The 27,946-nt window shown below is 37.3% G+C and overlaps 1 protein-coding gene across 1 annotated transcript in view; it reads right to left on the minus strand.

Moving 5' to 3' along the window:
- The window catches only part of SLC26A7 (solute carrier family 26 member 7), a gene marked incomplete at its 5' end in the record, with an annotated part of 123,933 nt that overhangs the window by 20,408 nt on the left and 75,579 nt on the right, over positions 1–27,946 (minus strand). Inside the window, 6 exons of the mRNA XM_080801856.1 lie at positions 2,491–2,628; positions 6,586–6,652; positions 7,763–7,869; positions 12,492–12,587; positions 13,596–13,673; positions 27,333–27,446. Of these exons, the coding sequence (XP_080657982.1) occupies positions 2,491–2,628; positions 6,586–6,652; positions 7,763–7,869; positions 12,492–12,587; positions 13,596–13,673; positions 27,333–27,446 (600 nt within the window). The remainder of the gene's footprint in view (positions 1–2,490; positions 2,629–6,585; positions 6,653–7,762; positions 7,870–12,491; positions 12,588–13,595; positions 13,674–27,332; positions 27,447–27,946) is intronic.

The following is a 27,946-nucleotide window of genomic DNA, read 5'->3' on the forward strand; positions in this document are numbered from 1 at the left end:
TTGCCCTAGGGTGTTTTAAATGCCCTCCCATCACCGCCATCTGTTGAAAATGAGGCTGGGAGAGAAGACCAAGACCCCAGCAGAGTACCCCAGTTTAAGACAGAACTGTGGACCCCTGTATAGGGTGCAGCAAAAGGAGGTAAATCTATAGTAGAAATTAACTGATGCTGTCTTGTTACATTAAAACTGAAATTGGAGGGGCGCCTGGGTGGCTCAGTGGGTTAAGGCCTCTGCCTTCAGCTCAGGTCATAGTCTCAGGACCCTCTGCTCGGCGGGGAGCCTGCCTCCTCCTCTCTCTCTGCCTTCCTCTCTGTCTACTTGTGATCTCTGTCTATGAAATAAATAAATAAATAAAAATCTTTAAAAAAACAAAAAACTGAAATTGGAACAAGCACAGGCCTTAAAACAAGAAGTAGATACCCCAGACAGTGTATGATAAGAATAATATGAGATGTCCCAAAGAACATCTGTGCTACTTAAGACCATCCATTTAACCATTCTGAATAAAAGTTTATCCCTGATTCCTCAGACAGCAGAGCTTCCAGATTACCATGGGCATCCTTAGCGTATCCTTTAAAACTCACAGTCTGTTAACACACAATATTTGCATTATTCTCATTACAGTGAAACATACTCTCAAGAAATCCTTTCTTACCACCACAGAGTTCTGAGTTAAAGAATCCCTTTGGATGTCATTATGTACCAATAACTTAGATTCCATGAACTCTACTTGATTATTAGACTCAAATTTCTTAAGTCCCAAGTAGGTAAAATCATGTATGTGGAACCTTTTCCCAGAAGGCTGCATTAATGAGGTTTATTTCTGACTTCATATGCTACAAGATAAACCACATGCCAACTTTCAATTTCTGAAAACACATTGGAACCACCTTTGTCTTTCAGGAAAATATTCAAAGGAAAATACTATCAACTACCAATAAATAACTGGTTATAAGGATATTCGTGTCGGATACTCTACTAGTCATGATAAAGCCTAAAAAGAAACGTATCATTTCAAGAAGTAAATTTACATTTTGGTAAAATAAGACTACATGTTTCTTATGGGTTAATTAGGTTATTTGGAACTGTGGACAAATTTTCCCACAATATTATCATGTATGGTGGTTGTGAACTTACATCAGCAACAAGAACCTGCCTATCTCATAATAGAGCTAAACATTGCTATGAAGTAAGCATGGCTTTGTAAAAGAAAGAGGCCTTGTATCCAACTTGAACAACTAGGAATGATGTCCATCTTAGGCATGAGTGCAAGTTCTTCTCAACCCAAAATCACAGGTAGGGTTCCTAGTAATCTGATGAAAGTGACATACTAAAGAGTACAGTGAGAGGAAAAGACAGAGCTGGAGATATGCAGGCTGAGCCAGTCTCATAGGCTTGCAACCTGTGTGGTCATACAGGGTCCCATTTTTAGAAGGATCTCCTACTTGGTTTAATGCTCTGTGAATGCCATCTTGAAACTCAATAATTGTTGAACAAGGGACCTCACATTTTCACTTTGCACCATGCATATATTATATTTGATCCTGTGTTTAGGACCTCTGTGGGGTGGATCAGAATGAGGCCCAGAGGTAGAAGCAGAAAGCTGCAAGGATCAGGAATGTGTTACTAGACAGCTTCTGCAATGCTAGAAATGGGAGAGTCAATACTTACTAGGTACCGGAGTGATGGGATAATATACACTCAAGGACACAAGAGAAAGAGACTTGTGTAATCTGAAGTAGTCAAGGAAAAGCTTCATGGAGAGGGTACTACTTGTGCTCAAACTAATAATATTAGTTAAGATTTTATAGTATTGAGTAGGCCAGACTCTATTCTGAGTGCCTTGTATATATTAACTCATTTAATCATCCTGATTATAGATCAGAAAACTGAATCACAGAAGGTTTAATAACTCAGTTAATTTCCCACAGCTCATCAATGTTAAACCTAGACCGCTTCGCTCCAAAGTCCATGCTTAAGGGCTTAAGGATTCAAATAATCACAGATAGCTTATTTATATACAATCAACCTGATGCACATTTGATATCTCTGTTAATGAAGATTACTTGTGCAGATAAAGAATGCTAGTTATTTATAATAATGTTGCAAAATGATGGCAACAGTTAACACATCGCTGAAGTCATTTATCATATTCTATCTCTTTTAGATTTGGATCTGACTCTTCTTTCTCTTGGTAAAAAGGTCCTTTGGGGTAAGTGATTTGTTTATTTATTCTTCTCAGGGCTATAGTACCTAGTACACATGTCCATAGATATATGCTGAGGGAAGGAATGAGTGGATGAATGAGAGTAATTACCTAAAAACTAACTACAAGAACCAAATGAAAAGTTTAATACAACAGAAGGCTTTGCTGAGGGAGAGATCTCCAAGCACTCTTATAATGTGTTATATTTCATGATTCATGTCTTAGTATCATGATATAAGGTTATTTGTAGTACATAATTGTAATCATGAACTAGATGATCCTACCTTGCTGACATCATCCAGTAGCTGGTTGCTCACATTTTCTTTTTGGATTATGGTCATTATATCAGTATGAAACTTCTTTGCATTCAGGAAAACAAGAGGGTTATTTATTGAGACAATTTTCACCTGCTGCAGAGTTTCCTTTTGGAGGAGAACAGGAATAAATTCAGAATTCTGAATGAAATAAGAGGATAACTCTATCCAAACAATATAAATCTTATAAATCCAAATATCACTCAATGATGGAAGCAGTTTCTTAGCCAAGGTTGTCATTATTATAACTTATTTGGAGAACTTAGTATATTATCATGCTTCTTAGGAAAAACATGTACTTCCTCTTTACTAAAAAACATTAATAACTATGAGATGATCCCGTATCTTTTCAGAAAATGGCCCTTATTCCTATTGATTTGAGGAAAGCAACACCCTAGGATATCCAAAGAGTACCAGGAAGCCCTGTCTTCCCAAAAGTACCTCTTCTGTACAATCTAGAAATCAAAATTTCATTCACCTGACCATCAGGGTTTTTTTAAATGAAAATCTGTCCTAAAGGGTCAACTCTCAGTCATTTACCTCATAAAGACATAGCTTTCTTTTGGCTGGAATTATAACCTTACAAGCAATGATAGTCCTAACTAGGAGAAAGAAACCAAGAGGAAGTATGGGGAATTTGGTTTCACTTGGGGCAGGCCTGGGTTACACCAGACTGCCTGGATGCAAGTAGGAGATGCAGGAAGGGAGAAGAAAAAGCTTCCAAACAAAATGTGCCTGCTTTGGCCACTGCCCAGGTCTTCCTGGCACCAACTGGTTGTATGCAACTGAAATCATGCTCTCCATGATCTTTGGGGCAGTGGTTTGACCTAGAAATCAAGAAGCTGGTTAAGTTCTATGAAATAACTCCTTACCAATTAAATAAAGAGATACTCCTTCAGGCTTTAGTACTTGCATAGAAGAGGAAACCCAGGGAATAGAGAAGCATACAGTCAGAGAAAGAAAGAAAATATTAGGTGTTACTCTTCAGCTTCCTCATCTTCTAAGTAGGTACGTTTTTAAACTACATAGTCTTAAAATATTTCTACGGCTACACAACTGATTAAACTCTAGAAAGTGAGATTTGCTACAAATAAACTATTCCAGAAAGCAAAAACCTTACATTATCAGATTAACTTTCAATCAAGAGTAAACCTCTTACAGAGAAAGACAAATCAAGAAACAGACTATTAAGAGAAGAAACTGATGGCTACCAGAGGGGAGGAGGATAAGGGGCTGGGTTAAATAGGTGACTGTGATTAAGGAGGGCACTTGTGATGAGCACCAGGTGATGTTGGAAGGGGTGAATCACTATATTGTAGACCTGAAACTAATATAACATTGTGCATTAACTCACTGGAATTTAAAAAAAAAAAAAAAACTTTTTAAAAAAGAGTAAATCTCTTACAAACCAAAAATAAAACAATTCCTGGGCCTGTAATATTTAGTTTTCATGAAGCCCCCATATCAGCAACGCCTGGGTGGCTCAGTTGGCTGTGTCTGCCTTTGGCTCACGTCATGATCCCAGGGGCCTGGGATCAAGACCAGCATTGGGCTCCCCATTCAGCAGAGAGCCTGCTTTTCCCCCTACCCCTGGTACTCCCCCCTGCTTATTCACTCCCTCTCTCTCTCTCTGTCTGTCAAATAAATAAATAAAATCTTTGGAGGAAAAAAAAAAAGCCCCACATCGAAGATCAACCCACCAATCATACCACATGATTAGGCCAATATGTTGCTTTAAGTTAACTCTTTTAAAAACAGTATTTGCTTTAGAATAAAGATTCAAATTATGTTAGAAAAGAAATTCTCAATGGGGTTGAGTTCACTCCAAAAGAGGTCTCCCCCAAGTCAAGGACATTTGTTTCATAAGAAGAGGTGGGAGAGCAGGAACAGAGGAAGGGAGTGGTGGACCATTGCCATGCTTGAAGTTGGCTAAAAACTCCACCTAAACAGCTCATGTTCAAATCTCACTCTGAGAAAGTCGATTATCATATGGTTTCACTTACTTGTGCAACATAAGGAGTAACATGGAGGACATTAGGAGAAGGAGAGGAAAAGTGAATTGGGGGAAATAGGAGGGGGAGACGAACCATGAAAGACTGTGGACTCTGAGAAACAAACTGAGGGTTTTGCGGGGGATGGGTGAGCCTGGTGGTGGGTATTAAGGAGGGCACATATTACATGGAGCACTGGGTGTTGTACATAAACAATGAATCTTGGAACACGGCATCAAAAACTAATGATGTATTTTATGGTGACTAACATAACACAATTAAAAAAAAACAAATCTTACTCTGATCTTTCTTTCCCTCTTTTTTTTTTTTTTAAGATTATTTATTTATTTATTTGACAGAGATCACAAGTAGGCAGAGAGGCAGGCAGAGAGAAAGGAGGAAGCAGGCTCCCTGCCGTGCAGAGAGCCCGATACCGGGCTTGATCCCGGGACCCTGGGATCATGACCTGAGCCAAAGGAAGAGGCTTTAACCCACTGAGCCACCCAGGCGCCCCTCCCTCTTTTTTGTATTTTTAATACAAAATTTTTTGTATTTTTAATACAAAATATTAAATAATTAGTGAAGATAATATTCCAAGAAAATTAACATTTCCATGTGACACAGTTATTATTCAGGTATGTGACTACACTGGAACCAATGTTTAAGGATGTGTGAATTTTGGCATTTTTATCTTCCTACAAATCCTCTCATTCACTTGCCCATATGTTTAATCTGGAAAGAAGGAACAGATTAGACAGAACTTATTCTTCTGCATAATCTTTAATGGTCAAACTGGAATTCTATTTCCAAGCTACAAATGTCAAGGGTAATGTGCATTAAGTGTAGGGTGGATACACAGAGGCTTCTAGGGGCCCAAGAGCCAGTCTAGGACTTTGTGTGAGCACTAAATTCTCATGGAAAATTTAAAGAAAGAAAAGAAAGGCAACAGTGGTGGAAAGCTTGAGCCTGGGACACTCTTAGGGCTCTGGACTCTCATAGCTCTCTATGAAGAAAACTTTTTCACACTTATTAAAAACACAAGCCATAATGTACATAAATACTGAATCGCTATGCTATATACCTGAATCTAATACAATAGTATACACTAATTATTCTTCAATTTACACACACACACACAAACGTGCATGTGTAAACATGTGCGCCATTTCCCTGCATGTCACAGAAGGATTCCTGGTGCTACTTCCTACTTCCAGTCTACTCAGAAATACCCTGACAATAGGTCCTTCTGGTGGAATGCCAGTTCTCTTTGTTCTGAAGGCAATCATGAGGTACCGAAACAAGTAAATATGATAAATAGAGGGAAAAAAAAAAAACGGTTAGTCAAACATTTACAAAGCAGGTTCAAAGTGAGGACAATTTTTTTAAATTGGCAAAATATTTAAGTCAACATCTTTCCCCTCACCTTAAACTTGTTTTGGCCATCCTTCAGAATATATAAGTTATATAAGAATAGAACTCAAACACAGTTGGCCTGCCCAAACATGCACAGGCAAGACTATTTCCATAAGCTGTTTCCTTAAAAAAGATGTCCACTGCACAAGAAACCAATTCTATTAGCATTCCATAACCACTGGACTTAATTACCCTCTGCTAATAATGCGATCTAATTGTGTTTAAAAAAAATAAAACGATACCATGATCCAACCTTGCTTTATTCTCTTCTTTATTCCCTATCTTCTTCCATAATTTAATTCAAAATAGACTATTTGTCTAGTTTGTCTATTTTATGCAACTTAGCAAATGGAAGAGGTTTCCAAATGTCTGAACTAATCTGGACAAAGATTCCACTGTGAACTGTAGTTCTATGACTATCATCTCAGTGGAATGCTAACACAAGATTTTTGTTGTTGTTCTGTTGATTTTTTGCATGTCAACTGCCACGTGTATGGTGGTCACAGATACCACGGAAAGTTCATGCCAATTAAAAATAAAATTATCATGAATTTTAAATCACCATCTACTTAAAATCCATTATCTACTTATGATACCTTAAAACTATCTGAACTACAGAAATTTTTAATAATTACACAAAGGAAAAGAAAAAGAAACTTACACCATCCATTTCTCTCTTCACTTTCAATTCCATTTCTTTCATGTTTTTTATACTCAGAGTCTTTGCCCTAGAATTCAGTCAGATAAAAATAAAATGGCATTTCTGAATCACTACATTAGCAATGAAAATGTAAAAAGGATGTCATTTTATTTTAACAAATAGAACTTATTTGTAATGGTTAAAATCCTACATCCCATTTGTTCATAAAACATTGGTAAATCTATATTTCTCTGGGATCCTCAGGAATAGAGAGTAACACTGGAGACATCTAGGCAGAGATTAATCAATATAATTTACCTCATCTGGGTTCCGAGAACCCCATATGTCCAAGCCACAAGAGGTAGATTGACCAAAAGTGTAATAAGAGAGAGGATAGTGTTGGGAAAATCTTGTTTTAGGAGAAAAAGAAGTAAAGAGGGAATCAGTGGCAAGATAGGACCAGATACTAACGAATTTACACAGATTTCTACAGAAATCTCTTTATAGAATCTATAGAGGTAAAACTTAAAATGTTTTTGAAGTATATTATTTCACAAAGAATTTCAAGGGAAGGATGAGAAATGAGTAGAAGCATTATCAGGTGATGAACACTCGAAGTAGAAAAATAACTGGCCAATATAGGGGAATGGTTTACAGATGTTCAGTAGAAATCTTCAATAAATTATCTAGAGCTCTTCAATAAATTATCTAACTTATCTTTAATAAATTATCTAGTTCTTCAATAAATGATTATGTATATTATATATATTTATGTATATTATATATATATATTTATGTATATTTTATATATATAAATCTGGCTTCTGAAAAATTTATTGAAGTTATTCAATTTTCTAAATGATTAGATTTTAAGTAGTCACTGCATAATATATCACCTTCACTTGATTAAAAAAAAAAACAGCTCTGTGGCACAGTGTATAGGTAGCGGTTAATTTATTTACTTTGATAGATTTTATATGTTTTACTTTATAGGGTGGACAAGATAAGTCTCTTCATTAAGACCAAAATTGTTACATATCGTATGTAGAGAAACCTTTTCCTTTCATCTCTAATTCTCTGATACCAACTAAAACATGAGCATAGCACTCAATATTCCACAGAAATAAAAGTAACTGGCAATATCATTCATTGACTTTGCTGCTGTGTCAAAATAGACAGCATTTAAGTAAGATCTCACCTTGGGAAGCGACCGATTACGATAGCTATGGTACAGACCACACCGAACAGCAGCCCCACGTTGGCAGCAAAGCATATTGTAAACACATATGTACTGACCCAGATGCCCTGAAAGAGAAGGAGGAAACAGGAGATAATGAGTACTTTGGTAATTTCTCATCTTTCTCATGATCGCTAAATTCCTCACAATCTTATTCTACAACATTTCTGTGACCAAATCTCTCAGCAAGAATATATTATTTAAAAAGGGGTAAACAGAAGCCCGGGACAGAGAGACGAATCCTGGTCCCATCAGACTCCCAGCAGCAAAGGTGGGGAAACGACACATTCTTTCATTTCTAGAAACTGCCAGCCTCTAGTTCAATCCCCAACAACACTTCCTTTCAGATCTGTAAATATTTGGTTGATGTGTATGGTTCAAGAGCATGCCATAATTTCCCACTGTTTTCTCCTTTAATGTAATATTACAAGCAATTGTTAGCAGGTTTTTGGTCATTCCCCACAATGCCTGTGTTCTAAGATTGTTATATAAAGAACTAATGTAGTTTATTACTACATAAGACCCTCAAAGCCTAACAGTTAAAATGACTAAATCTAACACTACCAATGACACTTTTAGATCAGCCACTATACAGATTGTTATAATTTTATTTGCAAGGGGTGACTTCTCATGACATTGTGAAAGCTGAAAAATCTGGGCCAATTTAGGCCTTGGGAATATTTCAAAAGATGGCAAGAAAATTATTTTTCTCCTTTAGTTGGGATTCCAACATTATTCAACATTATTACAGTTTTGTCCACCTCCTGAAATGACAATCTATCAGAAAATATTGTATTATAGTTGGCATTTCTAAGGTTATTGTTGGCAAAAAAAAAAAAATCTTTAAAAGCAAAATAATTTGTGAAATCTAGGAGGTTATATTTCCTAAACACAATATCTTGCGTTCATCAAATAGTAGACCAACAAAATGTTCAAGCTCTCTCTTTTCCCTAAATTATTTGCATCACTTTTACCTATGCATACAATTCTAAAGTTAATTTCTTTCTGTCCAGATGGCTATATTAGAACTTTAAACATCTTCAACAACCTAATTCAATTTCATATGCAAATGAAAAAGTTAGAAACTTCTCTATAATCTGAAGATAGCACAGATTTTTGTGGGGCGGGGTGAGACAAGTTTGAAGCAAATGTTTCTAAATAGCATGTTTTACTCAAAATGCTTCTCCTTTGTATTATTTAACTAAATGGAGCTTGAGTGGTTCTTTGTGACGGGCTATTTAGAAAAGCCAAGCCCTTGAAAGCAAATGGAGGGATTTTTATCTATAAAATTCTTTTTGATATAGAAGAAACAAACATTCTGAAGTAAAAAGAGAAAATATATTTTGAGTTTTCTCATGTTCAGATCCATCACCAAGAAATGTAATGCTAAGTTAGGACTTATTATGACATCATCCTCAGCCTGTCATCTCATAGGTTAGACACTGAGATGTTTTTCCTCTATTCAGGCAAAAAGACAATCATTTGAGTCTTTTATATGTATACAGTGTAATTTCCCCCCCGAATGTATTACATTATGCTTCATCAAATACAAAATAAGGCTGCAAGTTTTTGATCATTACTTCAACTTGCCATGATTGCTTTGTTTCTTACTCATCCCTTAATGCTGACTGAACCCATCTGGGTGTGGCAGAATAAGATTTTACCCAAAAGCTTTATAAGTCCAATTCCTCATGGCCAACCTCCATGATTCAATATAGCATAGGGAACTGAGGATCCTGGTTCCTGCCATTTAAAAAAACCACAGAGCCCAGAGGCCATGATTCATCAGAGCAACCAAAAATTTTGGTACCATCTGGTTCTATTTTTAAAGCATATTTACTCTCCCACAATATCATCTATTGTAAGTTGGGTTCACAATGCTTAGTTATTTCCTGGGGCTACATTTGTAGCTTTGAAAAAAATACCAAATGTAAATTAACAACATAGCCAGTATACAATTCCATTGGTTAGCGAAAGTCCCAGCAGTATTCTGTAACAGTATCTATTAAAGATCCAAATGTTTGTTGTCACAGCTATAAGGGATTAGTTACCTCCCAGCCTCCTATTTTTTTCATTATGTGTTCCCACTTGATCCCTCCTCTATTAGCACTCACAGCCCCTAAACACAAGCTAACTCCAAAGCTAACCTCAAGTAGGAAATACATAAACACATAAACCCTTATACATTTGAGCAGCTACTCAATCACTTCACCTCTTCTTGATCTGTTCTGGTGACTGATATAACATTATTATATTTCTATAGATATGAATTCTATTCCCACTGTTCAGTTACTCCAACTCAGCTCTGAGCCCATGGTCTCCATTTTGGATTCCTATTTCCTCATTACCTCAGAGAGGGTTTTGATCTACAGCTCAAAGTGGAATCATTATTCAACTATAAACAATTTAAAGTAATAAAAATTTCTGACTTTTCATGTGAGGACTGCTTACATGATTTTCTTAAACTTTCAACCTTCAAATTATTTTACATATATACACATCTTTGGTAACTTCACTTCCATGATATTTTAGGTATCTATTGAGTAATCTGGACATATTCTGTCTACTGGGTAATATAATCTATATCCAAAAAAGTCTGTGCAATATTCTCACTATAAATGCTATGCCCAGATTGTATCCCAATCATCAATGGCTTCTCACTGTTAAATTCCTTCCTGTCCACTTCAACCTTGTATATAATCCTTAATTCTGAGATCAAAAGGACACATCACTCTCATAGAAACTTGATGCTGGGTGTTCAACCACAAGAAATATTCTGATAATATTACCAAACATCATGGCAAGAAAGAACTTCACTGAACATCCATGCAGAAAAACTAATTCACATAAAATACAAAAAAAAAAAAATCATGTTAACTTGTGATTTCTCTGTCTTATCCCTCAATACCTGCAGATAGCACCAGGTCTAAAAAGTCCTCTGGGAAAGCATTTTAGACCCATCACCTTTTGATGATGTCTCACTGCCCTCAGAATGAAGTCTAGTCTTCTTTGCACAACATTAGCAGCCTTTCCAAGTCCAACTCATTCTTAAGTTTTGCAACCCCATCTGTCACTACTCCCACCCTCACACTAGATGTTCTACCCATCATTTCCTGGAAAAAGCCTTCCCTGACATCACTCCCCTTCCAATATGGTAATGTGCTCCCTCTTATGTAATTAATGCATTCCTTAGAAATACCTTTATCATAGGGTGATCAAATAGCTTGTTCAGTAAGTCTGCTCCTCTAATTTCTCTATATCCATGTGGTACCTCACACGTATCACCTTTAAAAAGTCATGATCCTCCATGAGTCTGGCTAAATTTAATCCTTTGGCTGCCTATCAAATACTGTTCCTTCAAGTCTCAGTTCACATTTCAGCTGTCAGACTCTTTCATTTGGACCAGTCCAAATTAAATGCTCCAGCCTCCATTTTTTCCCTCAGAACTAAACTTGTACTTTTGCTTCCAGGTCATATTGTATCATGCTTTGTATAATAAGTTGATGTTTCTATGTCTGCTTCTACACAAATATTCTGGAATATATATAAGTGAATATAAGTGTCTGGAGGAGACAAATAGTTCTTTATTTATCTCCGAATTCCCCATGGCACCCAGCCTTGTACTTTGGTAGAGGAATACTGAGCCTTGGGAGATATATTATGAAAATAGGCACCAGCACAAATAATCCCCCCCAAAGTCTCTCTGAGCAAAGAATCTAAAGGAGGGGAAATACATAGACAACTGCCTTTCAATATGGTGAATGCCATGATAGCGCTAAATAAAGGGTACTTATGAAATATTTCACCTATATTGGAAATGTAAAGTATTTTGGATGCTCCTGCATAGATACATTTCTCTAGAATATGTATGTTAGACATTTCTGTTAGTAAAAGCCATACTTGATCAGTGATCAGTAATATTTAATCTCTTGCTGGCAACATCCTATTAACATAACACTCCTCCCAATGTAACCCCTTTAAAACTAAGTTTGTGAGACTTTATTTAGAAGGAATATGGTCACTGTTAAGATATTCAACCTATATTAATGGAACACATTTCTTAGCAATTAATGATAGTTTTTCATATGTGTTCTATTAGTGTGTGCTTCCTCGATGAGCTTCATTTCCAGAATCAATTCAAAATGGAAACTGAGAATCCCTAATCCATTCAAGTTAGCTAGCATTTCATTAAAAGTTCTCAAACAACACATCAATCAAAATTTGATAAAATTCCATTTCTGTTTTTTATATACCTCAAATAAATGAATATTTTCTCTTTTACAGTCTATATATTTACAAAAATAGTTTACTTTTGATATTTTAATGCCTTTATTAAGAACTTAGAAAATTGGGGCGCCTGGGTGGCTCAGTGGGTTAAGCCTCTGCCTTCGGCTCAGGTCATGGTCTCAGGGTCCTGGGATCGAGCCCCACATCGGGCTCTCTGCTCAGCAGGGAGCCTGCTTCCCTCTCTCTCTCTCTAACCGCCTCTCTGCCTACTTGTGATCTCTCTCTGTCAAATAAATAAATAAAATCTTTAAAAAAAAAAAAAGAACTTAGAAAATAAACGGTAGCTATGAAGTGTATAAGTTTAAAATGGCCAAAACTATTTCTGCAAATAAAAATATTACAGTTGATTTTTCAATGCATGTTAAAGCCAAAGAAGGAAATTTTAGGTCAAATTTCTACTTACCCAATCAATTTTATCCACATTCCAATATTTTTTTAAGTCTCGAAACTGTATTAGCATTCCCTTCAGTCCCACAACAATAATACTTGCAAGAACACACTACAAATAGGAAATAAGTTGATGAAGAAATAAGACAAAGATTTTAATCTGAATTTAAAAAGACCAAGGAATTTTTATGCATTTGTTTTTAAAGTACTTACTAGAGAAAAGCAATCACCATTTAGAAGACTAAAGCAATATTCATTTTGTTTAGAACTAACCTATTATTGTACTTTAGGAATATAATATCAATTCTAGAAAATCACAGTATAAAATTTATGCCATTGTAAAACATAAGAAAGAAAGAAAAGAAAAGTAATGAATTATAAGGGTGCATGTTATAAAGCCGAATGTCCTCCTAACTTTAATTAGCCACTGCCATTTGAAGTTTGTTGCAAAAAAATTAAGTATTTATATTATATATTTCTTTATAATTGCCTTCAGCACCAATGATCTGGTATCACATGTGGATATTTATAACTCTCTTGAAAAGTGAACTTGATTATTAGAAGATCTGCTGTGGAAATGATTGATACTCACTATATGAATGAAGAATTAGAACAAGACAGGAATGAGATGATCTCTGGCTCTCTGAAGACCAGGATCTTACTTGGGTCACTTCGGTGCCCCAGACTTATGAAAAGCACAGTGGTGTTCTGGGTCACTTTGTATAAAGATATCAGGGGTGGCAAGGTGTATTTTGTTCCTTACTCCCTTGCCCTACACACATTTTTCTAACAGTCCGAGTTCTGATAAAATTCTCCCAAAGTCTGTGCCTTACACCAGAGATTGCCCAGTTCTGCCCTCCAAACGAGCACAGAATAAATCTAATTCCACAATGCCATTTTTACACATAAGCCTAAGAAACAGAAAACAGCCATGGTCTCTTCCCATTCTTCCCCCATCAAATGTGGTCTCTGTCCAACCCCCTCTCCATTCAATCATTACTTCTGTCACATGGTTTTCAGATGTAGGGCCATTGAGATTACTCTTCTAAGACATTTTAATATACAATGATTTCATTAAAAGTAAAGTTAAAAAATAGATAATGAAAAAGTACTACTGTACCATGGGCAGCCAGTAAAGCAAGGGTCCTACCGCGTAGATGACTATCAGGACAAGAATGCAAGATATTAAACAAGCCACCTGTAAAAAACAGGACAGATGAAAAAGAAAGCTTTGAACTTTATTATTCCATTCCATAGTCATAGCTTTATTCCAATAAAGCTTTGAACTTTATTATTCCATAGTCAAAGTAATAAAGTTCTTAGTTCATCTTGATTATAAGAGACCAAATGTTGGAGCATGATTGTTAAATTGCATAGACTCCCATTATCTATAGTTTGCAGCTGAGGGAACCCAAACATGACAGCTGACAAACTGTTGCAATCAAATTAAGTCAGTGATGGGAGAAAAGCAATTCCACACAAAGAAATAGGACACCATCAACTTTTATCACACATCATAGCAATGGCTTTTTTTGTTTAATAGTGAAAGTGACATTTCAATTAAAAGTCCGTTAGCCTGTTGTTGTTCAGCTTGACTCTCCCCATTTCCTAGCGAGTTGTTTGAATAATAACTGAATATGCAGCTTAGGGTTTTTCTCCGCTGATGATAAACTTCCACTGAAGCATTTACTCTCTTTGGAGTTCTTTGTTAAAAAGGGTTCTAGTATGAAGCAGTTGTACGGGATTATAGGAGAGCAGTCTCTGCAGTCAAGTAGACTTAACTTTATTAATCCTGAAGAGTCATTAGTATCAGGTTCCAACCAATTCAACCTGCTGACAAAAGGCAATTCAGAACACCTGACTCCTAGCTATGCTCCACTTGATGGAGAACCTGATTCCACATAAACAAATGTGCATGACTTAGTAAAAACATTTAGCTAAATTGTCAGCCTAATGAGAGAAAGGAGGTTCACAGGACCACAAAGATGCCCAGAATATCATTAAGGAGATAGCAAGAGAATCAGGATCTAGTAGGATGGCTAAAATAAAAAATAAAATTATAAACCATCAATCAATATTAAGGATTGACATGGACTCAAAGCAACTAGAGCTGTCAGACATTGCTGGTAGGGATGTAGTATAGTACAACCACTTTGAAAGGAGTTTGACAGTTTCTTATATAGTAATGCATACACCCACATGTGTCCCAGAACTACCTAAGAGAAATGAAAACACATGTCCATGCAAATACCTGTATGTAAATATTTATATCAGCTTTATTCATAAACACTGAAAACTATAACTTAAATGTCCATCCCTTGGTGAACAGATAGGCAAATTGTGGTACATCCACACAACAGAATATTACTCAGTAATAAAATAAAAGAACAGACTACTAATACTAATATATGCAACAGTATGAATGAAACTCTAAACCATTAAGCTGAGTGAAAGTAGGCACAGTTTCATTTCATATTTAGTGGAACTCATCTCCAGCACTCCCCAGCATATAAAGAGGAAAAATAATCCTTCTGTGGGAAACAAATCATTACGGAACCAAAATCACTCATAAAACAAGTCATAGTACACCTAACCATTACAGTGATCTTTTAGGAATAACTGGTTATTTTACAGAAGAATTTTTAAACAACAAAGTATGTCTGACATTCCAGTAGGCTAGAGAAAGGCCAGTGTCAGAGAGCAGCAGATCGTAGGATTCATGCAGATAGCTCAGTAAGTGAAGTATGTTTATGGAAAGAAAAGGATACCGAATGCAAAGGTTTATTTATTTCATGACAAAAGATAATGAATGGCTTGCGCCCCTGTTGTGAGACTCTTCACTCAATACACTTACAGTGTACTTGAAAATAAAACTCTTAATCTTAGTTGTAGATATGAACTTTGGACAGCTACAGTGTAAACTCCTTTGGAAGGGTTTGAGGCACAACGAGGCAAAGTGACTAGTCCAGGGTCTTAGAACCTGGGAGCTAGAAGGCATATGGATTATGAGCCAAATTGGGATCCATAAAACTAAATGTTATTTTAAGGTTCCTAAATATCTTACAATACACTGAGACTGTTATAGAAATTACAACCAAAGTAAATAATTTTATTTAAAAACACTAAATTACAACTACCTTTGGGCTTTTCTCTAATATTTAACTGACCTTTTATTTACCTGATGCTTTATAGATACGTCAACAATTATGCACTCACTGAATTACAATTTCAGTCATTGTCGAAATAAGTCAAGAGCTAAATGGATGTTACTTCCAAAGATGAAAAATATTATTTATGGTACCTTTGATGGTAGGTCATTTAATGAAATAGATCATATAAACAAATTGCTTAACTCCTTCAATGCACTTGCCTCATCCCCGTTGATGCCCTAGCTCAAAATATAAGTGTATGTAATTGCACAAGAAATTTTTATCAGTTCTGCCCAGTGTATCTACTCCTCAGGCATAGAAATCAATAATATAATAGTCTGCCCTCAAAGTTCTCAAAATACTGACATTCATTGTGTCCCCAATCAAGATCCCCAGGTGCTGAAGTATAGATTTGTAAAAAATCTTTGAGGTCATGCAGTCCAAGTCATCATTCGTAGATAGCCAACTCAGCAACTGTGCAAGAGGTTGAACAGAGATCAGATATTTGCAGTGCTATCACAGACTTCTCTAACTTAAGGTTTCTGGAATAACACAGTTGAGCTATATTTTCAAGTATTACCCAGTTTCTGAATATCTATTACTCTGCATATGAAATGCTGCTTTTTATATATCTCTGATCTACCAAGAGAAACATTTTAAAGGTAGGTTGCTACCAAAACCAAAGAGAACTCTGTTCCTTTTTTTTTTTTTTAAGATTTATTTATTTATTTGAGAGAGAGTGAGAGAGAGAGTGGTGGGGGATGAGGGGTGATGCACAGGGAGAGAGAGAGAAAGAAAGAGAATCTCAAGCAGACTCTCTGCTAAGTGCAGACCCTGATGCAGGGCTCCATCTCATGAACCTGAGATCAGGACCCAAGCCAAAACCAAGTCGGACACTTAACCAACCGTGCCACCCAGGCACACACACACACCCTCCCCCCCGCCGACGTTACTTTTTTTCAAACCTCAGAAAACAAATGCCACTGAAGTGCCTTCTTCTTAGTAAGTTTCAGGTTGACCTCTGCTGTTAACCAGCAACGAAAAGTGTTCTCACCCCTAGTGACGCACAGAGCAAACAGTCTAGGTATTTTACTCTTCTTCAACTCTTTCCATGTCATACTCACTAAATGCCTAGAGACAAATTTTTTTTTTTTTGCTCTAAAATCTAACTACTCATATTGAGTTAATTCTGCATAAAGGATAATGAATCTATATTTTCTTCTTGTTACATTATTGTATGTATTGTATATGTTATAGGTTGCTTACAAAGATGACTGCAGGCATTCGTGTTACCCATACCTATATAGACAGCTGAAGAAAGGGTAAGATGCCAGCCATTTTCTTCCTAAATAGTTGTTAAAGAATGCAAAGTTGGTCAAGAGCTCACTGTATGCACAGCAAAGTGGTGGAATGGCAAAAGTGATGGGAAAGGGCAGCAGGAGAGAGAGGATACTGGCTAACTAAGGCTAGATTTTAAAAGCTTTAAAGAAGTTGGAAGCAATAAGCCAAAATTGAAAGAATAAAAGAATATAGCTTGGCAAATTGGAACCTAGAGGCAACATCAGTGTTGCAGAAAAACATGCCAGCTGTCGTTTCCGGCTGTTACCAAGCTTCGCCTACAGCAGATGCTGCCTCTCATCCTTCATGGTTCGGTTATGCCTCCTGTACTGCCCGCAGAGCACCAGTATATCTACTCTGCTGGAAGCAAGGGGAAACACAGGGGAGAGAGCCAGAGAGCCAGGGCATACTATGCTCCCTCCCATGATGACCAGTCCTCAGAGGGAAGGCTGGAAGGAGGACCTGTAACACCGCTTTGTGCTGTATGTCTAGGCAGAACCAAGACTTTCTTATTCCTACATATCCATGCTCAGCATGTCACATCTTAAGGGAATCAATGTTAAAAGGGTTTCTATGTGTGGTGGACAGAAATGTATTAGCCTCTTGGGTGTCTGGCTGGTCAGTCGGTTAAGCTTCTGGACTCTTGATTTCCGCACAGGTCATGGCCTCAGGGTCCTGGGATCGAGCCCCACTAGTGGGATCCAAGCTCAGTAGGGAGTCTGCTTGAGATTTTCTCTCCCTCTGTCCCTTCCCAACCCCACTCTCTCTTGCTTGTTGGCTTGCTCTCTCTCTCAAATAAATAAATAAAATCTTTAAAAAAAAAAAAAAAAAGAAGCAGGAAGGGCAAGATGGCTGAGAAGTAGGAGACCCTGTTTCAACCAGTCCCCTGAAGTAAGCTAAATATCTACCAGAACACTCTGAACACCCATGAAATAAGCCCGAGATGTAAGATTATACACTTCTGGATCTCTGTGGGGGCAGGAGATCATCCGTGGAGACCTATACATCCCTCAACCACCTCTCACCAAAACAACTAGGAGGAGAACACCCAAGAGAGGAAAAATTCAGAGACTGCGACCTCCGCCACAGAACTACTGGATATGGACATAAATGGTATGTTAGAAATGGAATTCAGGGTAAAAATTGTCCAGACAATGGCTAGGTTGGAGAAGACCATTAGTGGCAGCATAGAATCTCTAAGGGAGGAAGTGAGAGCTGATCTGGCATAAGTAAAAAATGCTATCAATGAAATCCAATCTAATCTAAATACTCTCACAGCTAGGGTAACTGAGGCAGAAGACCGAATTAGATAAGGAAGACTAGAAGACAAACTGATAGAAAAGCAGGATCAGGAGGAGGCCTGTAACAACTTAGAAGCCATGAAAACAGAATTAGGGAAATAAATGATGCCATGAAACATTCCAATGTCAGAATTATTGGGATCCCTGAGGGGGTGGAAAAAGAGAGAAGACCAGAAAATATAGTTGAACAAATACTTGATGAAAATTTCCCTAATCTGGGGAATGGAACAAGTGTTTGTGACCTGGAGACAGAAAGGCACCCCCTCCCCAAGATCGATGAGTCTAGAAAGACATCCAGACACTTAATTGTGAAATTCACGAATCATAATTTCAGACAAGATGTCTTAAGGGCAGGTAGGGGGAAGAGATTCCTTACGTAGAGAGGAAGGACCATCAGAATAATGTCAGACCTGTCCACAGAAACCTGGCAAGCCAGAGGGCTGGCAAGGCATATTCAGGGCACTAAATGATAAGAACATGCAGCCAAGAATACTTTATCCAGCAAGACTGACATTCAGGATGAATGGAGTGATAAAGAGCTTCCAAGACTGGCAAGGTCTAAAAGATTATGTGACCACAAAGCCGGCACTACAAGAAATACTAAGGGGGGTTCTATGAAAGAAGAAAGAACCCAAGAGTGACATAGAACAGAAATGTACAGAGACAATCTATAGAAACAAGGACTTCACAGGCAACATGATGTCAATAAAAACTTATCTTTCAATAATCACTCTCAACATGAATGGCCTAAATGCTCCCATAAAAAGGCACAGGGTTGCAGACTGGATAAAATGACAGGACCTGTCCATATGCTGTCTACAAGAGACATATTTTGAACCTAAAGATACATCCAGACTGAAAGTGAAGGGATGAAGAATCATCTTTCATGCAAATGGGCCGCAAAAGAAAGCTGGGGTAGCAATTCTCATATCAGATAAATTAGATTTTAAGCTAAAGACTGTAGTCAGAGACACAGAAGGACACTACATCATCCTTAAAGGGTCTATCCACCAAGAAGATCTAATAATTGTAAATATTTGTGCCCCCAAATTGGGAGCAGCCAACTACATAAGCCACTGTTAAACAAAATAAAGAGTCATATTGATATGAATACATTAATTGTAGGGGATCTGAACATGCCACTCTCAGCAACAGACAGATCATCTAAGCAGAAAATCAACAAAGAAACAAGAGCCTCAAAAGACACATTGGACCAGATGGACCTAATAAATACATACAGAATATTCCACCCTAAAACAACAGAGTACTCATTCTTCCCGAGAGCACATGGAACTTTCTCCAAAATAGACCACATACTGGGTCACAAATCAGGGCTCAACCGATACCAAAAGATTGAGATTATTCCCTGCATATTCTCAGACCACAATGCTTTGAAACTGGAACTCAACCACAAGAAAAAGTTTGGAAGGAATTCAAATACTTGGAAGCTAAAGACCATCCTGCTCAAGAATATTTGGATCAAACAGGAAATCAAAGAACTTAAAAAATTCATGGAAACCAATGAGAATGAAGACACATCAGTCCAAAACCTATGGGATAAGACAAAGGTGGTCCTAAGAGGGAAATCCAGAGCCATCCAAGCCTCACTCAAAAAAAAAAAAAAAAAAAAAAATCTGAAAAATCCAGAATACACCAACTCTCTTTACACCTTAAATAACTGGAAAATTAACAACAAATTAAACAACCCCACACACAAGTAGGGAAATAATTGATTAGAGCAGAGATCAATGAGTTAGAAACTAGAGATACAGTAGAACACAACAACGAAACCAGAATATGGTTCTTTGAAAGAATCAATAAGATCAATAAACCACTGGCCAAACTAATCCAAAAGAAAAGAGAGGACCCAAGTTAATAAAATTATGAATGAAAGGGGGAGATCACGATTAACACCAAGGAAGCAGAAACAATCATCAGAAACTATTATCAGGGGCGCCTGGGTGGCTCAGTGGGTTAAGCCTCTGCCTTTGGCCCAGGTCATGATCTCAGGGTCCTGGGATCGAGCCCCACATCAGGCTCTCTGCTCAGCGGGGAGCCTGCTTCCCCCTCTCTCTCTGCCTGCCTCTCTGCCTGCTTGTCATCTCTCTCAAATAAATAAATAAAATTAAAAAAAAAAAGAAACTATTATCAACGTTATATGCCAATAAGTTAAGCAACCTAGAAGAAATGGATACATTCCTGGAAACCTATAAACTTCCAAGACTGAAACAGGAAGAAATTAACAACATGAATAGACCAATATCTAGTAACAAGATTGAAGCTGTGATCAAAAACTCCCAAAAACAAAAGTCCAGGACCTGAAGGATTCCCTGGGGAATTCTACCAAACTTTCAAAGAAGAAATAATACCTGTTCTCCTGAAGTTATTTCAAAAAATAGAAACAGAGGGAAAACTTCCAGACTCTTTCTATGAAGCCAGCATTACCTTGATTCCCAAACCAGGCAAAGACCCCATCAAATAGGAGAATTCCAGACCAATATCCCTGATGAATACGGATGCCAAGATTCTCAATAAGATCCTAGCTAATAGAATCCAATGATACATTAAAAAGAGTATCCACCATGACCAGGTGGGACTTATCCCTGGGATGCGAGGGTGGTTCTGCATTTGCAAATCAATCAATGTGATAGAACAAATCAATAAGAGAAGAAAGAAGAACCACATTGTCCTCTCAATTGATGCAAAAAAAACCATTTGACAAAATACAGCATCTGTTTCTGATTAAAACTCTTCAAAATATAGGGATAGAGAGAACATTCCTCAAACTCATAAAATCTATGAAAAACCCACAGTGAATACCATTCTCAGTGGAGAAAAACTGACAGCCTTCCCATTGAGATAAGGAACACAACTAGGATGGCCACTCTGGCCACTGTTGTTCGACATAGCACTAGAAGTCCTAACAACAGCAATAAGACAACAAAAAGAAATAAAAGGTATTCAAATTGGCTAAGAAGAAGTCAGACTCTCTCTTTTTGCAGATGATATGATACTTTAATGGAAAACCCAAAAGACTCCACCCCCAAACTACTAGAACTCATACAGGAATTCAGTAATGTGGCAGGATACAAAATTAATGCACAGAAATCAGTTGCTTTCTTATACACTAGCAATGAAAATATAGAAGGGGAAATTAGAGAATCAGTTTCATTTACTATAGCACCAAGAACCATAAGATACCTTCAAATAAACCTAACCAAAGAGGTAAAGGAACTATCCTCAAAGAACTACAGAACACTCACGAAAGAAATTGAAGAAGACAAAAAGATGGAAAAACATGCCATGCTCATGGATGGGAAGAATAAAAGTTGTTAGAAGAATAAACATTGTGGGGGTTCCTGGGTGGCTCAGGAGTTAAAGCCTCTGCCTTCAGCTCAGGCCATGATCCCAGGATCCTGGGATCTAGCCCAGCATTGGGCTCTCTGCTCGGCAGGGATCTTGCTTCCTCCTCTCTCTCTGCCTGCCTCTCTGCCTACTTGTGATCTCTGACTGTCAAATAAATAAATAAAATCTTTAAAAAAAAAATAAACATTGTAAGAAAATAAGACATTGTTAAAAGAAACATTATTAAAACAATGTTAAATATCTATACTGCCCAGAGCAATCTATACTTTCAATGCCATCCTGATCAAAATTCCACTGGCACTCTTCAAAGTGCTGGAAGAAACAATACTAAAATTTGTATGGAACCAGAAAAGACCCCGAATCACTAAGGAAATGTTGAAAAAGAAAAACAAAGCTGGGGGCATCACATTGCCTGATTTCAAGCTTTACTACAAAACTGTGATCACCAAGACAGCATAGTACTGGCACAAAAACAGACATATAGACCAAAAGAAAAGAATATGTCCAGATATGGACCCTCAACTCTACGGTCAAATAATCTTCGACAAAGTAGGAAAAAATATCCAATGAAAAAAAGAGGGCTGAAAAAGGGCTGATATCCAAGATCTATAAAGAACTCCTCGAACTCAACACTCAAAAAACAGATAATCATGTCAAAAAGGGCACAGAAGACATGAACAGACACTTCTCCAAAGAAGACATACACAAATGGCTTACAGACACATGCAAAAATGTTCATCATCACTAACCATCAGGGAAATTCAAATCAAAACCACATTGAGTGCTCGCTACGGCAGCACATATACAAAACCACATTGAGATACCACCTTACACCAGTTAGAATGGCCAAAATTAACAAGACAGTAAACAACAAGTGTTGGTGAGGATGTGGAGAAAGGGAAACCCTCTTACACTGTTAGTGGGAACAAAAGTTGGTGCAGCCAACTTTTGAAAACAGTGTGAAGATTCCTCAAAAAATTAAAAATAGAGCTACACTATGACCCTGCAATTGCACTACTGGGTATTTACTCCAAAGATACATAGTGAAAAGGGCCATATGTACCCCAGTGTTCATAGCAGCAATGGCCACAGTCGCCAAACTGTGGAAAGAACCAAGATGCCCTTCAACGGATGAATGGATGAAGAAGATATAGTCCATAAATTCAATGGAGTATTATGCCTCCATCAGAAAGGATGAATACCCAACTTTCGTATCAACATGGATGGGACTGGAGGAGATTATGCTGAGTGAAATAAGTCAAGCAGGGAAAGTCAATTATCATATGGTTTCACATACTTGTGGAGCATGAGGAATAATATGGAGGACATTAAGAGAAGGAAAGGAAAAGTGAACTGGGGGAAATCAGAGGGGGAGATGAAGCATGAGAGGCTGTGGACTCTGAGAAACAAACTGAGGGTTTTAGATGGAGGGGGTGGGGGGATGGGTGAGCCTGGTGGTGGGTATTAAGGAGAGCATGTATTGCATGGAGCAATGGGTGTGGTGCATAAACAATGAATCTTGGAACACTGAAAAAAATAAAATTAAGATGTGAAAAAAGAAGAAATGTGTTGGTCTCTGACTATGGCACTTGGTATTAAATGATTAGTATCTTTTCTTATTTGAATTCAGACATTTTAATTTAATTTTTGAAAGCACTGAAACACTTTACTACCAACTCTCCGGTATGTAAAATGTTCCTAAATGCACTAATACGACCACATGTAGGTCTGGGGCATTTGAGATGTGGATAGCCCATATTAAAATAGGCTGGAAATGTAAAATACACACCAGATTTAAAGACTTAGTACAAAAAGAAAATTATGTAAAATATATCATTGACAATTCTTAGATTCTTTGTTGAAATAATATTTTGACTATTGGATAAATCAAATGTATTATTAAATTAATTTTAACAGCTTCTTCTGCTTTTTAAAAATGTGACAACTAAAAAAATTTAAATTACCTATGTGACTCCTATTATGTTTCTACTGAACAGCGCTTTCTTAAGGTCTGTGATTCTAAGACTGATTTCAAGTGGGATTTTCCTGACTTCAAACATACTGTATTAAGACTCAATAAAAGCTGCATGGCTTCACCTGTCCCTTTTCATGTCAGCAAAAACCACTAGTTTTATCATAATCAGATACTTTCATTTCATTCATTCTTATCACACATAGTTACTGAACACCTACTATGTGTTGAGTCCTAGACTAGACACTGAGGATGTGGTGGACCAAAGCAGAAGGGATCCTGTTCTCTAAGAGCCTCAGTCAAGGGTAGAAGGCAGGCATCAATCATAAAATCACACTGATGAATGTTTAATGTGCAGTAGAGCTTAGAACCCTGAAGAGAACAGCTGTGCCAGAAGGAACAGTGGGATCTGAGGGATGGGAGGAGTTATCTTAGAGGGGAAGGGGAGACAGCCACAGCAGAGGACACAGACACTTGTGGCCCACCCAAAGGAAGAAGGATCCTGGGCCCAAGAGCTGGGAAAGAGGAAGAAAGGAGTCCAAGATGAGACTGTAGAAGGAAGCACTCAGAACCTGGTAGATACCATAAAGGTGTGAATTCCAAGACCCATGCAAATCCTTTTAAATGCTTTAGGAGGAAATAAAAAGAACATATTTACATTTGAAAATGATAACTTTCTACAGAAATACCAATAATATTTCCAAATAAGAAAAGAGTCTGTTGGTGAAATAATTAACAATGGAAAATGGTTCCCATTGCTCCTTTAATTAGTTGTCATTAGCCTGAAAGTTAGAGTTCTTAGGTCTTCTAGTCTAATTTACTGAGGATAACTCTAGTTCCAAAAAGAGACAGAACCATTTAAGGGGTTGTTTTGTAAAGTCTTGTCACACAGAAAACAGGTTTCACAGATAGCCTATTTAAAACAAAACTTTTTAGACTTGGCTTTCCCAAGTGTCTTCTTCAAGTCATGTCAGTGATCCATTATACCCACATGCTGAAGATCTAAAATGACTTCAGTGGGAAAGCATTCTCAGTCTGGGTATGCCCATTAAATCAGATTCCTTCCCTGTGCAATTTAATGGGTATTGTTGAACAGATTAGTGACCATCCCAACAAGCAGAACAGCATGAAAATACTCTCCTGCGGAGCTTTGTTTCTCTGAACGTGTGTTGTTTCTTTCATTTCTTCTGAAGTCTAGAATAAAATGCCCTGCAGAAGATAACTCTGAAAAGTTGTTAGAGAAGTTCTGTTGCTGTTATTATTCAAACATATGGCCCACAGAACAGAGAAAGGTGCCCGTCCATCCCCACCCTCTTAGTAGAACAAATGCACAACCAACTAAAGGGAAAAAAAGACATCCAAGATTTAAAAATAACTATGTTTTCTCAATATATTGTCCCCTAGACATTCAATAGTTAAAGTTACAAGGATTAATGAGACAGTTTTGTTATTACTAAAAGAGTAATTGGAAAAGTGGTAAATGCCTAAGGAAGCTCCAGGTGTGATAAACCCTGAGGTGGAAGACATCTCACAGATTCTATTCCAACCTCCTCTTGTCCATGTGATGGATGAGGAGGCTAACCTGTTCAACATCCCCAGCAAGCTGGAGGGGCAACTTGGAATTGAAACTGCCTTACTGCATTACAATCAAACCAGGATTGTCAAACAGAAGGTTCCGGAAAGATTTTATTATAGTAAAAATATTGAACAATACTAATAATGCAATCAATGATCATTGTTAACATTGAAGGAGTATTTATTTAGTGTTCAGTCTTTGGGCAAACTAAGCACATATTTTTTTTTTTAAGATTTTATTTAATTTGACAGACAGAGATCACAGGTAGGCAGAGAGAGAGGAAGGGAAGCAGGCTCACGGCTGGGCAGAGAGCCCGATGCGGGACTCGATCCCAGGGCCCTGGGATCATGACCCGAGCCGAAGGCAGAGGCTTTAACCCACTGAGCCACCCAGGCGCCCAAACTAAGCACATATTAACTCATATAATCCCCATAACAAATACATTACCAGCCAAGTCCAGTTAGGCTAGAAAGATCAAGTTAGTTCTGTTAAGTCACTCAGTAACTAATAGTGGAGCCAGAACACAGCCCAGGCTCTGGAATCCATGCCCTCAGCCATTTACTTTATTTATCTAGTCTGAACACAAAGAGAGGAAATGGAATATATTTCTCCCTCATGAGAAACCAGGTGGAAACTTCTATAAAATCCTAGAATTTTATAGATAGATGGGTCCTCAGAGTCGGGGATGATACTAAGTACACTACATATTAAACATTCAAATTTAACCCCCAAACACCTGAGAGTCCAGTTTGCAAGTGTTCATGCTGGTGCACATGATAAACCTAGGCTTGAAGTCACTAGATGCGTAAAAGTCAATCAAACTGTCATGTAAAACAAGGTTGAATGAGGACATCACATCTCAGCTCAAGAGTTGTGGCAATTATCTCTGAAATTATTATACATTCTGAATTTGTTGCTGCTTCCTTTCTGCTCCATGGTATATTCAAGAGTAATTTTATTAGTTACTTTTGTGCTATATTTTAATTTCCATTTACCCATCTTTCTCTTGCCACTTGCCCCCAAGGTCAAGAGCCATATCTTTTTCAAATTCATTCTTCTACAACCCCCCCCAAACGACTTAATATAAATCAGATCCCTAATAAATGTTTGAATCATCACATAAAATGTTTTCTAAATTCTCATTCAATTGCTTCAATGATGGTTAGCTGTTAATATTAATTTCTTAGTAAAATCTGCATAAATTTTCATATGTGAAACAGTAGTTATAAGTGCAATAAATGGAAATTGCTTTAATGATGGTTAGCTGTTAATATCAATTTCTTATAGTAACATCTGCATAAATTTTCATATGTGAAACGGTACTTATAAGTGCCAGATTTGAGGTTGATCTATCTGGGTTCAAATCCCAGCTCTGCCATTCACGAGCTCTGTGACTTGGATAAGTTATTTTAACCCTCTTTTCCTCAACTCTCTCATGTGGAAACTGAGAATAATAATTATACCTCCTTCACAGAAATGCCTAAAGCTTAAAAGAGTCCATTTATATAAAAAGCACGACATATACATATGGCATACACATTTATATAAAAAGTATGACATCGTATATGCTTTCACCAACAATCCCACCATCATCATCATCCAGACAACATCTTCATTATCACCACTGTCTGCCTACCAGCATCCAGCATAATACCTGGTATAGACGAGGCTCTCCGCAAATGTTGAATTAAGTTCCTAAAACATATATAATTGTTTCGTTATCCTAAAATGTGCATGCGTGACTTACCACTTGTTTATATACTTATGCATCTCTATAGACAGAAATTTCAGCATCAAGGACAGATTTTGCATATAATTGATTTCGTTTTATTTAAAGGAAATGAACAAGAAGGAAAAATTTTCAAATTGAATGGCTAGATTAGCAAAACACAAAACCAGCAGCACCACTAGAGGGAGCTTTATTCAAAGGTTGCCAACAATAACGCTGCCACTAGTAGGATTTCTATATGCTCCCTGAGTCACTGGGCTTCTGGAAGGATCATTCATAAGAGACAGACTTTCTCAAAACTAGTTAAAAAAAAGTTGAAAGAGTGAAAATATTTTCAGGACTTTAGAGAGGAGTTCAATTTTCCCTCTTTCCAAAAATGAGAGTAACTTGCAGTATTTTTTGGTCCATTCTGAATGATGAACTTACCTGTGTCTTCGCACCTGTGCTGTACAGGCCGGCAGTCCTTCCCATGGCAGCAGCACTTGGTATGCAGAAGAAAAATGAAGGAATCACATTGCTGAGGCCATGGGCCAAAAATTCCTACAGGATTGATAATAAGAGAATATATTACTTAATCACAATCAACTTTTGGAGACCACAGGGACATCTTGTCAAAGGATGAAGCTTGTTTGTATTCAATTTCAGTTCTCCCTATTTGTTGTGACCTATTATTAAAAATATATATATATACACACATATATTTATATGTATATTACATATAAATATACATATAAATATACATACACTCAATAAAAGTTACATATATGTAACTTTTATTGAGTGCTTACAATAAGCCAGAAACAGTTCGAAGCATTTAATGCTCATAACCACCTTCTAGGGAAGTAGGCCATCCACCAATGGCCCCCATAATGCTAACTCCAGTGGTTATTTCCTATCTACCTTGCCTAAAAGTGGCCTTTGAGCTAGTTTCTCACTTCCTCCTCCTTAAATGTTCCTTCTAGGTCCTTCTAGGACCTCACACCCTCCTGTTTGCCTCCCACCTCCCTGGCCACTACTTCTCCATTTCCTTTATGGTTCCT

This window comes from Martes martes (assembly GCF_963455335.1).
Source record: "Martes martes genome assembly, chromosome: 4".
NCBI classification, from domain to species: Eukaryota; Metazoa; Chordata; class Mammalia; order Carnivora; family Mustelidae; genus Martes; species Martes martes.